We start from the raw sequence: 15,446 nt of genomic DNA, 5'->3' as shown, positions 1-15,446 counted from the left end.
GAGGCACACTTTCTAAAAATGCTGGTAAATTCTTTGATAGGCCTTGCATTTTCTGAAACTGTTGATGGTCGATTCCACAACGACGAAGGCGATGAGATTTCTGAGTGCGTAGACGACATCTTAATAGTTATTGGACTTATAAGGTTGATAACTATTGATAACTATCTTAAGTGCACAGTGATATCAGATCCCATGATCTACATTAGACAAGTGGAGTAGAGGCTTCGGCATCAGCAATTTTGATGGGAACTTTTTTTTGGTGAGTGTATAGGCTCTCTACTTGGTGGTAAAAAACTATTAGTTTAGATTATTGTTCACTTAATACAAAAAATTAAGAAAATAAAAGCATATCCGCTAGAAAAAGAAGCAAACAAACAAGAAAACTGTTATGTCACCACCAGCGACTTGATGAAATGTAAAATTAGCAACAAAATCATAACACATGCCTAATATTTTTGTGAATGTACACCCTTGTCGCGTCGTCTTCCTGTCCTCTATTAGCTTCACTGAAATTTTTATCACCATCGTAATTATCGTAGAATGAACATCGCTCACTGTTTTGTCTTTTTATTCCTTTCTTTGACTCCGCAAGGCACGACTATGACTTGCGGCAGCACCGGCGTGCAGAGGACCATCGAGAAGACCCGCGCCATTTTCGGATGCTCTGGCCTGGGTCAAGACAGCTCCGTCACACTGACCCTCGTCTCGCAGTCCGGCCAGATGGTCAGTCTGGGCACCTGCACGCGGACTCTGACCTGCACCCTCAGGCACACGGCGGTCAGCAGCCTCGTGCGGCCAGCGGCCACCTTTGTCAGCATGGAGCTGTACGCCACTAGAGCTATGGCCGGCAGACTAGTCTGCTCCCAGGTCTCCAGCAACGGCGCCACGGATTCCGCCAACTGCGACCACGATGTTGTGTGTAAGTGATGTGTAATAATTACTCTTATAAATACAGACCTGTCAATTCTCTAAACTCTTCATCAAAACCTGAACGGAGGTTGTTTTTTTTTTCGTTGTTTTCAGTCATGTTTCCGAGACATCAAAATCGCCACATTTTCTCAACGGCTACAATTGCTCTCGGCAGTTTTGAACCAGTATCAGACTGGTTTCTTTCCAGCAGTACAAGTGTAGTAAAATAATTAAATTTTCTTTTCTCCTCACAAAGCTAAAATTTGAAGAAATGTAGCTGTGCAGACTTGATTTCACTTTCTCACAATAGTTCCTTCCCTTAGACTGGGAGACAGGTTTCTCTTTTCTGAAAATGGCATTGTTAGAAGAAGGCTTCATTGAGAATTAGAATGATGACAGATTTAGTGTCGCCATTTAAGTATTTAATATTAATAATTTGTATATAGTTCACACTGATTTAAAGAAGGAAATTCACAAACTAAGACGAAAAAAATCGATAACAAAATTATAAAACACTCAATTAAAAGTTAAAAATAAAATAAGTACAAAAAGTGTGAATACTTTTTTTGAAATATACTAAAAAGAAGAGTAATATGTTTTCCTCAGGTTTGGGGATTTTTTTAAAAAGATATATAACTTAAAATAACGAAGCGTGAGGGGCACTCTCGCAGCTTGGAACACTCCGGGTCTCTTATCTGTTTGCAAGTTTAACAGGGACATCGTTGAAGTAGTTGTTTGACTTATTAATAATAAAAACAGATTCTCAGTGGCTCAAAAGAGTCTACTAGGGTACAAATATTCTTTCTGCTTTCAGCTCCCTTTGAAATGATGGAGATCAATGTCAATACAAACCTCGAGGACTGGACCTTGACTGCTGACTTCTCCACCTCAAAAGTCTTTTCTGCCCTTGGCGTTTATGATGTGGACATCCGGGAGAACATCGCTGGGGTAGGTCTGTCTGCAATCAACTCGTCAAGCTAGTCCTTTATAAACTAGTATAACCACAAATACAGGAAAGATAGAAATAGAGATAAAAAATTACAATTAGCTTCATGACCATATATTTTAAATTTTTTTCAATGACATTTCAAGACTGGTGAATAAATGTCGAAAAGTACTTAAAAGTAATACCCGAAGAAATCCTTGAAATAATGGAAGTTTATTTTCTTACTTCCAGATTTCTGACGTCTACTTTCATCGCCTGAGTTCCACGACTACACAAACTTCCCTGACGGCGTACAACTTGAGTTCAACTGAGTACTACAGGGGAAAGCTGACTGCCAAGTGGTCGATGCCCAGCAGAGGCGGTAACTACTATTACACAGCAGACCTCGTCCCTTCCAGACAAACAGGAGTGAGAATTCACCCGAAGAATGATGGTAAGGAAATGGTACTGTTGTTGATGACCTTTCTTTGTGGAATAAGAGATTTTAAAAAACGTTTAATTAATCGTTTCGTTCAGCTTATATATATATATCATGTTTTATTAAGACTTTACTGTTGTCTCTAAGCAAAGAGTTCTTTATTGACACATTTTTTGTCACTTCCTAAGATCACAAAAATAATGAGAATGAAGGGGGAAAATGGAAATAATGGTCACAGCAAGAACAATGTCTCTCATTGCTGGCAGCAAGAATAAAGGATAATTTAGTTTGTGATATCGCAAGCAATACTTGGTTCCTACCAATCTGTGATTCTTCCTCATCAGGATGGATGAACATACTAGAACCAGAGCCACCACAAACAAACTGTCCCCTGACCTTTATTCCGGAAGTGGGCCCGTTCAACTGTCAATGTAGCACGAAGTCGTTGGGAAGGCCAGCCGGCAGACTGCAGTGGCTTGTGGGAAATGACGTCATTGCCTCTGGCGGATATGGCGTCACGGAGCTGCAGCTGCCCACGAACCGCGTGAACCGGATGCACGATGGCATGCAAATCATTTGCCAGTTGGACTGGGTGGTCAAGCAACATGTGTTTGTGACAGGCAGTGTGGCGTGTGAGTAGTCTACATTTGTGTATACGTGTAATGGCGCTTAAAGTAGTTATCACGTGATCGAAACTTTTAAACTCTGTCAGTCTTTTAGCTCCGATTTTGGAAAATTCGACCTGCACAAGTGCAAAATTGTTTTCGCCGAAGATACTTCATATAGGAGTGGTCCAGCAGTGCAAATGTCAAACATCCGCTAGTGACGTCACGATAGTGACGTTGGTAAAGTTTTAGGCTCAGATATAATCTAACATCTCAGGGTACACATATTTCTTTCTGAATGTACAAAGTTTATCAGGGGAGGTGGCTGCGGTGAAGTTCTATGGGTTTTCTCTTTTCTTCCTCTTCCATTACATCTTTTTTGTTATTAACAGCGTTCGTGATTTCCCCTTTCATAAGTTCGCTCGATCTGCCGAGTCGCTTACAAATATGTAAGATTGTAGTATTCAAGTATCTGTCGGAAAGTCCGACATGGACTTCTAGATTTTGCGACTTGTGCATCAATGTGTGTCAAACATTTTTCTAGCAGGAATTTTTAATTTTAAAGACTTAACAGATTGAAAAAAACAACAACAAAAAATCGTGTTCATAACGATAATGTAAAGATAAAAGTGTAGGTGAGTAGTTGACTAGTGCATAAGGTTCCACACTCCCTCCAAATGAGACTCCAATGCGATCCAGAATTTACCATATACTTACAACAGCAGCACAAACCTCGTTTCTTTCTAGACGGTCCGAAAGATCTGAGAATTAAGGTTCATTCGAAAAACTGTCTGGTCATCGCGACATGCACCGTGGACGACGTGAAACCCTTCTCAAGTGACCTGGTGCAGTGGGGTGGGCTGTGTCAAGGGCAGCGAGGGACCGTCTGCACGTTCACGTCTCGAGGCGAGGAAGATAATGGGAAGGAGGTCACGTGCACAGTCATCAACCAAGCTAATAATGGACACACCGTCAGTTCCAGGGCGAAGGTGACGGTCTCAGGTAGGGAACAATTCTTTTGGAAAATACAGAACAGATGAAGTCGATAGGTAAATCCACAAGAACACCAGAAGTGCAGGTTATATGTAGCTTGCATTCCTTAGCAGATCAGATAGAAGCACGAATTCTTCAAATTTTCAGGGAGTTACTTCCTAATTTTCGATTAAGGAGGTAGATGTCAATACAATCAGTGAGACGGCTGTGTGGCTGTTGCTTCAGCAAGTTGTACCACAAGATGTAGAATCTGTCTAATACTCAAGTAGATCAGTCTTCTCGGTCCAAACAGTTCACGTTAAAAAAAAAAAAAAACCCCGACACCTAGTCCTAGTATTTAGAAAGACAGCGATTCGCCTGATGGTACGGAGAACTGGCCCTTAGTGTTTTTTGTCAGTTTGAAACGTTCTTAACGTTTGTATTTATATGTTGTACAGCTTGCGGAGATAAAGGCAATGATGTGGCCGCCAATAACACTGTCATCGTTGTCCAGTCTGACAGTGTCATCGTGTCCAAGAGCGTGGCTATCAGCTTCAGCGTGAGCTTGAGTATCACCGTGGCCATCGAGTTGTTCCTACGTGTGGGCCTAAAGTGGATTACAAAAGGCAGGAGAAGAGATAACAATCAAGGTAGAAATGACGGTAAGCAAAGCAAAATTTCGATTATTAAATCAGATTATTTTATAAAGCTTTTATTCTTCTCTTGTAGATGACCTTATACACTAATTACCACAATATTGCCGAATTCGACAGTTTGTCTTGAGGAGTCATAACTAAAGACAGGACACAAGAAAAAGTTTATGCGCTCTAATTTTGAACAGTTTGTGATGTTTGTCTTGCACTTTTTTATTTCTCAGTAAAATTGCATTTTTAAGACAAATGGTATTGATGCCAATCTATTAGCCACCAGGATTTCTAAGATAAGACTTTATTTATCCCAGAGGGCAATAAGATGCAGCTCAATATGAAAGCACAACAACGAAACATCACAATACGTTCATATCCGTTCCCCCAATTAGACTCTCACAGTTATGGTTCAAACTCACACCTTATTTACATTCACTCACACACAGGAGCCTTCACAAGTCGTACGGTCGGAACAACAAAAGACAGCCTTAATCTGTTGGTGCTGTATGCAAGTTGATGAAGTTTTCTCCATAGGACAGGTCATCAAGTAAAATTGTTGTTAAACAGAATAATATTGTCTCAGCTGTCCCGAAGGATTCTCAAAACTTCTTTTTTTTCCCTTCTTGTAATGAAAGCAATTTTTCCTAAATGGGATTTTGCTCTGAAATGTTATGGTGCGTTTGTCTTTGGACTGTTATGAAGACTTTTCTGAGAAATGCAGGACATCTGAAGCGGATTTCACCAACGTGGTGTCAGTTTTAAAATGATTTGGTATCCTTATCACATAAGCATTCAAATATAATTTAATACATCAAGCGTTCTGACCCCCGTAACATTACCATTATACAGAGTGAACCAAGAGTCTTTCGCTTCATACTAGTGCATCAACAAGAAGTAGCTTCTAGACCAGGGGTGGGCAATTAATTTTCCCAAAGGGCCGCATGAGAAATTGGGATGGTGTTAGAGGGCCGGACTAATATAGTTAACTCAGTTTTACCCAATACTGTATACAGTATATAGTATATATACTGGCGGGCGGGCCAGCGGGCGGGCCAGCGGGCGGGCCGGTCAGAGACAGGAGGCGGGCCGGATCCGGCCCGCGGGCCGGCGTTTGCCCAGGTCTGTTCTAGACGCTTCTATATGTGTTTTCACACCAGAGGCTTTGATTCTTTTTCAGGCTCTTCAATCTGGACCTCACAGGCATGATCAGGACTCAGGCATCAAGTTAAGGAAGAATAAAGATAAAAAACGCTGAAGAAAATAAACGAAGAAGAAGGGCACTGCGAAAGGATACTCGATTTCAATGGCCCGAGAGTAGCACTACAGTTTGTACTGTGACCATTCAGCACAAGGACGGAAAATATGAGATAGGCGGCACTTTATAAAACTGAAAACACTTGAGATTTATTGATTTGAGTTCCTTTGAAGAAAATTTGTAAAAAACAACAACAAACCAAATCCAAAACAAATAATAACCCACCCCCCCCACAAAATATTGAAAGCGAATCACAAAAAGCAGCTTATACATTAACTAGTATTTTCAAGATATTATTTTTTAAATAAAGTTAATTTGGTAGCGATCTGAGTATTTAACTGTGATATCTATGGAAATTCACTCCTTTGTTTATCGGATCCGGATCAGGCTTTTTTCAGATGAAGTCCTTGAAGGTCGTGGACTCTTTCTGGGTTTTGTATTTTGCTCTGAACACTTTTTCATATTTTAATGTTTATTGTCGCGTACCACCCCCCAGCGTCCACGGAGCACGCTCAAGGCCACTCACACAGCAGGCCACACACGCTCAGTCACTCAGCCGGAGGCAGGATGCGACTTACTTCTCGAACCCGTGCCAAAGCGAAGACCAAGACAAAGACGAAAAGAACGACACAAATACGAAGTTTAATAAAAAAAAATATATATATACCCAAACACCCAAATACCTAATACAACCAAAAAAAAAAAGAAAATACCGATGCGAGTACTCACCCGCAAAGAAAATAAAAACAAAGCGCAAACGCGCACAAATTATAACACAGCAGTTTATATATATATATAAAAAAAAAAAAAACCAACCACCGCGCACCGCGGCCCAGTACAGTCAGTTAAACGTAGTTTCCCCCTGAGTCTTTAATTCTTAACACAGAACAGGGGCTTGAGGCGCTTAGTACACAGTCTCAGGAGCTGGTTCACAGTACAGTTCCCTTTCTGAATGCAGGTGTAGAACCCGTAGACGTAGACATCACAAATAAAGAAGTGCAGAATGGTTGATTATATCTCAGACGAATGCTCGTCGAACAACAGGGCGTGGAGCCAGGACACAAGGCACGCACGCATAGCACGTAAACACAGGAAGTACACAGAAAATACACACCAAGGGCGTGCACCCCGGACATACACAAAAAGCCTGAAATAAATAAAAGAACAACGGTCACTAAAAGGCTACAGGAAAAAATAACAAAACTTCCCCCTCCAAGACCCCCTTAAACCAAGACATGAAATAGCCCTAAATTACACACATACAAAAATAAACTCATAAGGAGTAAACACACACTCGCGTATCCTAATGCTCAGGCGTGTGCAGCCTCTCATCCAAAAACAAACATAACAATGGGGAAAATATGCACTCACCCACACGGCTTATGTTAATGACCGACGGTCACCCCGAGAAGAAACGGAAGCACACTCCCGTAGACACTGGATGTCACAGCCGAATGCACTTTCCACAAGTCCCGGTGGTCACTGCTGGCATCAACTCGCTAGTACAACCAGCCTCTCAGTGCCCACAAGCTTGGGTCAGTCGTGGCAGAGCATACAACCGGCACCTTGCCTCACAGCACAGACTCCAGCCGTCTTCTCAAAAAAAAACAAACCTCTCCGCTCTACTCAGCACCTTGGTAAGAAATCTCTCCCCAGCAGCCCCCCCTCAAGCAAACCTCACGTGACGTCGCAAGCCTGTGACGTCAGGTGCTGATACAGACAACGGGCGAAGGCCTTGACCTCTTCCCGCGAACCGGACAAAAATAGCCTGAAAACACACGTTGACTGTCGTCTGCTGTCAGCTACCTCTCCAATACAGGAGCGTCCCCACGCGCTGAGAGAGATGCAGACCTAGACGAAATCATGACACGCGACATTTATTTCAGTGTTAATAATATGTTACAGGTGTCTCCAGGCTAAAAAATATACTACGCAGAACAAAGATTGTCATGTAATTTCAGAGGATACCCTTTATTTTGTATGTGGGTGTGCGTGTCCGCGCGTGCGCGTGTATTATATGTATTATATGCATACACCAGAAGGAGGATACTTAGCGGGACAGCAAGAACATATACACAACGTGCTCCATTGTATAATAAATAAATGTTTCCGAAATAAAATTGTAAGATAGTAAAGGACTTTAACAAAACCTTGCTTCACGCCAGACGCAAATTCAAAATATTTTACTTTTTATCCAAATTTCACTGCAGCTTCCACACCCACTCCGTAGTTTTTTGTGTAAATTTCCGTGAACACATTTTCTTAAAAATATGGAAAAGAAATTTAATCTGCCTAAAAAGCATTTAAAAAATCTACAATGACCACCCTGTTTAGATAGGTATTTCTGGTATTTGACAGATAATGATAATGAATGATGATGATGATGATGATGATGATGATGATGATGATGATGATGATGATGATGATGATGATTATTATTATGATGATGTTTCAGCTGAAACCAAAGATGACAGAAATAATTGTTTTCGGATATATTATAATCAGCTTTACCCAGAAAATTGTGAGCTACACTAGAACCTCCAGTGCTTCTGAAAATCTGAGAATCTGATTAGAAGAAGTTGAGTTTGGAGTAATGCTGAATTGAGAAAAGTCCAATTAAATATAAATAAGTGCTTTACTCTGTGAAGAATAAAATGACCACCAACTACCCCACTTTCTTCTCTAAACATTTTCATCTTCGATAGCTTGAGTGTCCTCAGCTAGTTTAAATCCATTTCTTCATCATTCTTTGTCACCGATGTATGTCTTGACAAAGTCACAAAAGAAGGATAAGGAGCGAAAAGTTTAAGATAGAATGAAAATTGTTAGTAGTGAGATGGGGAATGGAATGCAGCAGGCAGTTATAAACGCCATTTTAAAAAGTATTCACATTGCGACGGAGACACTCAAGGAAAACTGTTGTCCGGACGGGTGTGTGTGTGTGCGCGAGCGCGCGCCCTTTAAATTTTATGAATAAGTAAAAAATTGCTAAAACACACTTTTATTTGAAATGCACTTAAGGGTGAAAATTATTTTTTTTCCTGGGTCTGGGGTTTTTATTTAATACATAGAACTTAAAATATAAAAGTGAAGGACACTCTTAGAAATATTTAATAATTAATTTTCTTTCATAAATAACGTTATAGATAGATAAATATTTTTTAAATTTGAGATGTTCAGATATTTAATACTTGAGAGAGTGCCACTCATTCATACTTAGCTGTTGACATCCTGGTACCGATCAGGGAGCTATCTAACTTTATTCCCTTATTTTGGTTGATCTCTCTGACCGTCTGCTCGACAAGCCCCAGAGAGATGCGAACAATGGCGATCGCACTGTATTTCGCAAGCGGAAGGCTGATCATGTCACATGTGGAACCTGCACCGGATGTCATTGAGTTTGCATTGAATTCAAGAGGGTCATACTTTGTTATCATGTTGTTAACTTCCTCGCACATTCTATCTGAACTTGTGTTGCCCTCACGTTCTTCCCTCGCTGGTTTTCTCACTGTCCCAGGTACCAGACTGGAGAGGTTCGGTCGTCGTTTATTCTCTTTCACTGACCCCAGCATCGCTCTGTACAGTAGAGATGCTACATGCTTTCCGGTCTGGACTTAAAAATCTCTTATATTAATAACATTTATACTGATGAATTCTTTCAATCTTAACTAAGGCTTATATTTGAGGTAGGACATCACGAGCATCCTGAAAAATCATTCTAGGGCTTATTTTTGGGGAAGCAGTAATTATTTCTTAGCATTCCTCTTTAAGACCACTTTGGTGAAGCAAGATGACACAGGTATGATTGGAGACGAGTCAAGGAATTTTAAGTCTGCTTGAAGTCTCCACAAATGCCTTCCACAAAACGACTTTGTTCAGATTAAATTGCTTGTCATCATTAAAAATGTATTAAATGCAGAGAAATAGCGCAGTTTGTCTATGCGTTTAAAATAAAAAAATAAAATTAAACACTCCTGACCACCAGAAAAAAGATTCGAGGGACACTTAATAAATTGACGCATGAATGCATAAGTTTAAGAGTGTGTGTGGGTGTGGGTGTTGGAATACAGCCTTAGGGTATGGAAGGTTCGGATCCATATTTAGTATATTACACCGGAAAGATTTTAATTGTCAGCTTCATGAAGACTCGGGTGACCTCGTCCTTCCCCACGTAACTGTACAATCTTCATCTTCCTGGTTGAGCAATATTCAAATGAGGCAATGAGATATGAAGAAAAGCTTATAAATAATGTTAGGGATTGGATAACTTGTCAAACGAATCCAAGAAAGTTTGATCAACGGTGTGATCAGTCTCAGACAGCCTCGAACCATGGTGCGGGTACTTGGTGCTGTGGCTACAACTCTTGTGATTTTGCTCATCTTGTGTTACAACGTGAACAGTATGTAGAATTTTTATGCTACTTTTTCTACAACTTCTCACAAAATACTAACTTTTTATTTGCTAAGAACAACACAACCACAAGTCCCACTACTTGTAGTACTGTTATGACAATGCGATTATCAATGTATTATTGAGGCCGCTGTTATCAACTCTGCTCTAAAGCCAAATGCACTAACCGTACAAAAACAACTAATAAAACCAAGAAAAAAACTTGAAACATAAATTTCATTCTCTTAGTATTATGACGTCCTGCTGTTATATAATTTATTTACTTAACTATGTAATAAGAACTCCTACAAGGCTAAAAGTGTTGTCTTAGTGAACACATGTACATAAACAATTTCATTAATATGACAATGGAGTAAATAGTCGTATGAAGTAAAAGGTTACTCTAGAAAATCCAAGACATCATGGGCGATAGTAGTAACGTTTTGCTTTCTTCCCAGAACAGGGAATTCAAGCAACTTTATAAATTATACCCTCGTGGAGGATGGGGGTCGGGGGTCAGGGGTCAGGAGGGGAAACTAAGAGGAGTGCTATTTTCAGTCTCTTCCTCCCTCTCTACAATTCCCCCTCATGCTTATGATGACCTCGGTACAAACAGAAACAGTTAAGCAGAGCATAGAGAAGCTTAAAGGGCGATCACACCTACAGTTAAGATTTTCTTGCAAATTTTCTATTCATTCATTGCTTTACAAACGATCTTTGTTTTAACATCGTTCTTGGTTATTATAGCTGAATTCTTACTCACTTGTTTCTTTTTTGGAAGGTATCGCCATCTCTCCGTGCAATGACAATGGCGTCACAAGGAGGAGAGAACTTGACCGGTGTTATTCTTCATGTAGCTACCTGTATTCTAACACGACGGGAGTCGATTGGTTTCTCATTTCACGAGCCGGACAGTCAGTCCTTCTTGCCACGACCTTTCCCTGGAGACGTCGATCATATCATCCGGCGATCAGCAGCGAATCTCGAGGGCCAACCTACATCGGTATTACCTTTAACGCTACGAGGGAAATGGCGGGAACACTGGTGTGTTCAGTAGTCTTCGGTAACGGCACCACGTTGTCCGATAACTGCACCCAGGACGTTGTTTGTAAGGAAAATCATCATCATCATCATCATCATCACCACCACCACCACCACCACCACCACCACCACCACCACCACCACCACCACCACCACCACCACCACCACCACCTAGCTATGTCTAGTATAAGTTTTCTAAGTGGTAAAATGGATCTTTTGTGCTAGAACACATTGTGTAAAGCATTCAACATTTACGGGTGCAATCAGTGTGCGAATTAAATCAGCTTTGTAGCATCAGTGTAACAGGGGTTGTTGAGTTGATCGGGAAGTGATTAAATTTGTCCTTTTTTGTTTACAAGGCCAACATTTGTAATGTTTTCTTTGTCAGATCCATTTGAAGTTGAAGATTTCAATGTGACAATGAATCTACAAAACTGGAGTCTGACTGCGGTATTCTCCACACAAAAAGTCTTCTCCGCCTTGGGTTCCTACTACGTGGACATTAAAGAATACACTGTAGGGGTATGTAGATCGCTGTCAGCCCATATTGCATCCATCTTGATTACTTTACATCTCTCATCTGTCTATCTGTCTGTCAATACTATTTGCTACTCTTTCTCTGGAGTAATGACAATCTGTTGGTTACATTCCTATTTAATTAAGGCTTTCTCTAGACAGATCACACAACCAAACGACAAACTTATTATGAATAGTTAAGTAATTATCTGGAGCTCATAATCGTAATAAATAATGTGCAAACAAGATCTAATTAGTACGCGAAATTATGTTTCAGGTAAATGGGTCCTCTACTATTTTTTCTCGACTTCCCCCTGTTGTATCTAAAACGTCTTTAAAACCATACACCGACAAGCTGCTGTACTACAGGGGAACTTTGACAGTCACGTGGTCTCTTCCGGACAGGGGTGGTAACTATTACTACCTTGGTGACATCGTTCCAAATGGACCAACAGATTTAAGAATTCATCCAAAAATAAGAGGTAAGGAAGTAGATTACGAGTTAATGATTGTTGCTAATAATAATTGTGACAAAACTAGTCAAACAGTCTGTGAAAGCAGACTAATCTTTTTTTGTCTTCTGACAAGAGTAGAAAGTGACTGTAAAGGGTTACCGTCGACAAGACAACGTCACTGCGTGAAAAAAAACCTTTTATTCTTTAAAAACTAATTTCGATTGTCTTAAAAATGCAAGTTGAAATGAACGCTTAACTGTGTTTTATTTGTTGACCACGAGGTTATTTTGTGATATCCGAGCCATCTCCACCGACCACGAACTGTCCCTTGACCTATGTACCGGAAGGGGGTCCCATCACCTGCATGTGCAGCGCTAAGTCGTTAGGAACTCCACCTGGCAGACTGCAGTGGCTTGTTGGGGATGACGTCATATCATCTGGTGGATATGGCGTCACGCAGCTACAGTTTCCCACGAACCGCGTGAACCGCTCGCATGATGGCGTAGAAGTCACGTGTCAACTGGACTGGGTGGTCAAGCAGCACGTGACTGTGGCGAGCAGTGTAGCGTGTGAGTAGTTCAAGCGCATGGACACACACACACACACGTTCATATCCTCGCACACACTCGGTGTCTTAATCCCAATATGAACTTTCCATTCATATTTTTGATTCTAAGTTGGATAACATTATGACAAAAAGATTGCCAACGAAGAGTTCGTGCATAATAATTTGATGCGAATCATTTACTGGGATGCCAGGTACAGTTTCCAAAAGTCAATCTGTTTATGCTTCGTTCAGATGGTCCAAGAGATGTAAGCATCCAGGTCATATCCGCCAACTGTGGGGTCACGGCGACCTGCACTGTGGATGAGGTCAAACCATTCACACCGGACATGATACAGTGGGGCGGTCTGTGTCGAGGTCAGCAAGGTGCAGTGTGCGTGTTCACCTCCCGTGGCGCGGTGGATGATGGGGAGGAGGTCACGTGCACAGTCATTAACAACGCTAACAACGGACACAGTGTCACCAGTAGTGTCGTCGTCACGCTCACAGGTAGATAAGCAGATAAGTAGCCTAAAACATGAAAAAATATCTGAAGCTGAATAAAATCTTATAATTTATTGAGCATGCATGACACAATGCACGCCTGGTAAAACTGAATGGATTTAGTTCCTTAATTATTCTTTGGTTTGTTGAACAGTTTTTATGTTCGATTTATTTATTTTTAATCAAATAAGCGCAAATTACGAACAACGACAAATTCCTGACAACTGAAATGTGACTTCCTATGATCGTCTGTCTGTGACAGACTGTGTGTCTACTAGCAGCATCCCTGTGAAGGACACCATGGCGACTAGTGTAGGTGCGAGTGTGGGGGCAGCCCTCGGTGTATCGGTGTTGATGGTGTGTCTGGTGCTGGTCATCATGTGGATTCACAGACGTCATTCTGCAGGTATGTATTCTCAAGATGACTCCAGAAAAATGTCACGTTAATAAAGTTATTAGTAATGCCTCCTATAAGTCTAAAATACATCATATTCTTTGAGACATAAACGTTGTTTAATGATAAAATTGAAAGTCTATTTCCAAGACGAAGTGTGTATTTACTGTCAGCTGCCTCAGTATCAAGAATGCTTGAGCGGGTTTTACGTGCACATGTGCATGTGTATGAGCGTGTACATAATAAACCCTTTTCTTTTCATATGGAACTTTAAAAAGAGTCGGTTGACAGTCGGAAAGAGTGTCAAGAGAACCACTACTCCTGTCTGTACGAAGTATCGGGAAGGGAGACAAATCAGAGTACGTTGATACTTAAGTTCATACTGCCCCTGACAATCGTCGCTGGTTGTTACTGTGTGTGTGTGTGTGTGTGGAAGTGTATCTGTGTGTGTGTATGTGTATGTGTTTGTGTGGTGGGTGTAATATGTGTTCGTGTGGTTGTGGGGTGGGTGTGATGTGTGTGGTGTGAACTCATTTTGTTTAGTTTATTAATTATAAGAGCTATCAAATGTTTCCTTTGTTGTAGACAGAAGTAGACATTAAGGACGTATTATACATAATAATTAGTAATTTGTCTTTTTTGTCTTAGAACAAGACGCAGTAGTTTTTCGTTTTTTCTGCCTGCCTAACAGAGCTAGACAGTCCATAAGATCAAGCACACAATGTTAACTCTATCAGTGCTGATTCCCTAGAGTACAGGGTTAGGCACAAAACCATACAATAAGCACAAAACCATACAATAAGCACAAAACCATACAAAGTGAAAGTTTCCGAAATCACTTAGAACTTAGTTTTTACTTATTTTCTGTACTACTAAGCAGTCTTGCTTAATGTTTTCAGGTAACACGGCACACAACACGGTGAACCCTGGGTGTGAACCTAATTTGTATGAAAACGTTTAGGGTCCAGGCGCTAATGTATGAAATGTTGGAAAATCTGCTCATCAATCTAGCGATATATATATATAGGATAGCTTAGACTCCTCTCTATAAACCATAACTTTATATATCTATGTACGCACACCCCTTTTATAGACATCAAGTATGTGTGTGTATAAATTTATAGGGAGGAAGTGCTTCGATAAACTGAAGAGACCTTAGAGATGATTGTAATTTTAAAAAAATTCTTTCAACTCTTTTGCATTTGAATTTCTTGTCCCTTTCATTATTTTATTGTTTTGTAAAACTTTTATGCATAAGTATTAAAATTAAATCGGTAAAATGTTCTTGATTATTAATTATATCAATATTGAAATACAGTGAAGCAAAGAATTTTCCTTTTGTGACAAGCATTACTTATTACTTACAGTCTGCATTGTGGCGTATCATGTAACTTTTCCTCAGATAGAGTAGGTATCCTCTCAAACTATAATGTTGTCATACTTTAATCTGCAATTTGTACATCGCTAATTGCTCGGCCAGGGGGATAGGAGTGGTTAGAGCGCTCTATTTATACTATATTAACACTTTTAAATGACTATTTCGTAAATATGACTAAATTTCGGCTCATTCAATAGAAAAAATGATCATCGACATTACTGTGTACCTTGGTGTTACAGTTCACCTACATGTATCAAACATTAATCCTTTTATGGATTTCCAAAGCAAAAGCAAAATGAAAAAGCTCCGGCTATTAAAACTTCATTTGGGCTTAGGAGTTTGTGCACATGCAGACATGTCTGGGTGTGTGGGATGTGCGTAGATACTTTCTAAATTCCACGAACTCGTCCATCAGGAGGAGGTATGTATTTGCTAAGTAGTCACGATTTTTATTATTAATGAATAATGCAAC

General features: G+C 40.4%; 2 protein-coding genes across 3 annotated transcripts; both read left to right on the top strand.

Moving 5' to 3' along the window:
- Window positions 1–643: 643 nt before the first annotated feature.
- On the top strand, window positions 644–5,972 carry LOC112568769. 2 transcript variants are annotated; one of them, XM_025246247.1, is made up of 7 exons: window positions 644–919; window positions 1,724–1,857; window positions 2,087–2,285; window positions 2,618–2,905; window positions 3,626–3,880; window positions 4,309–4,512; window positions 5,675–5,972. In XM_025246247.1, exons 1-7 carry the CDS (start codon window positions 721–723, stop codon window positions 5,701–5,703), a joined length of 1,308 nt encoding a protein of 435 aa, XP_025102032.1. In that variant the 5' UTR covers window positions 644–720; the 3' UTR covers window positions 5,704–5,972. The 2 variants fall into 2 exon arrangements, with proteins under 2 accessions (XP_025102032.1, XP_025102030.1); XM_025246245.1 differs by having other exon boundaries at window positions 2,087–2,288.
- Window positions 5,973–10,042: 4,070 nt separating this feature from the next.
- LOC112568252 lies at window positions 10,043–15,337 on the top strand. The gene is made up of 9 exons (XM_025245453.1): window positions 10,043–10,152; window positions 10,924–11,250; window positions 11,572–11,705; window positions 11,977–12,181; window positions 12,436–12,723; window positions 12,954–13,208; window positions 13,465–13,608; window positions 13,875–13,955; window positions 14,496–15,337. Exons 1-9 carry the CDS (start codon window positions 10,083–10,085, stop codon window positions 14,555–14,557), a joined length of 1,566 nt encoding a protein of 521 aa, XP_025101238.1. The 5' UTR covers window positions 10,043–10,082; the 3' UTR covers window positions 14,558–15,337.
- Window positions 15,338–15,446: the final 109 nt, after the last annotated feature.

This window comes from Pomacea canaliculata, linkage group LG7, assembly GCF_003073045.1.
Source record: "Pomacea canaliculata isolate SZHN2017 linkage group LG7, ASM307304v1, whole genome shotgun sequence".
NCBI lineage: Eukaryota > Metazoa > Mollusca > Gastropoda > Architaenioglossa > Ampullariidae > Pomacea > Pomacea canaliculata.
The sequence above is the reverse complement of the archived record's forward strand: the minus strand, read 5'-3'. Positions and strand labels throughout refer to the sequence as shown.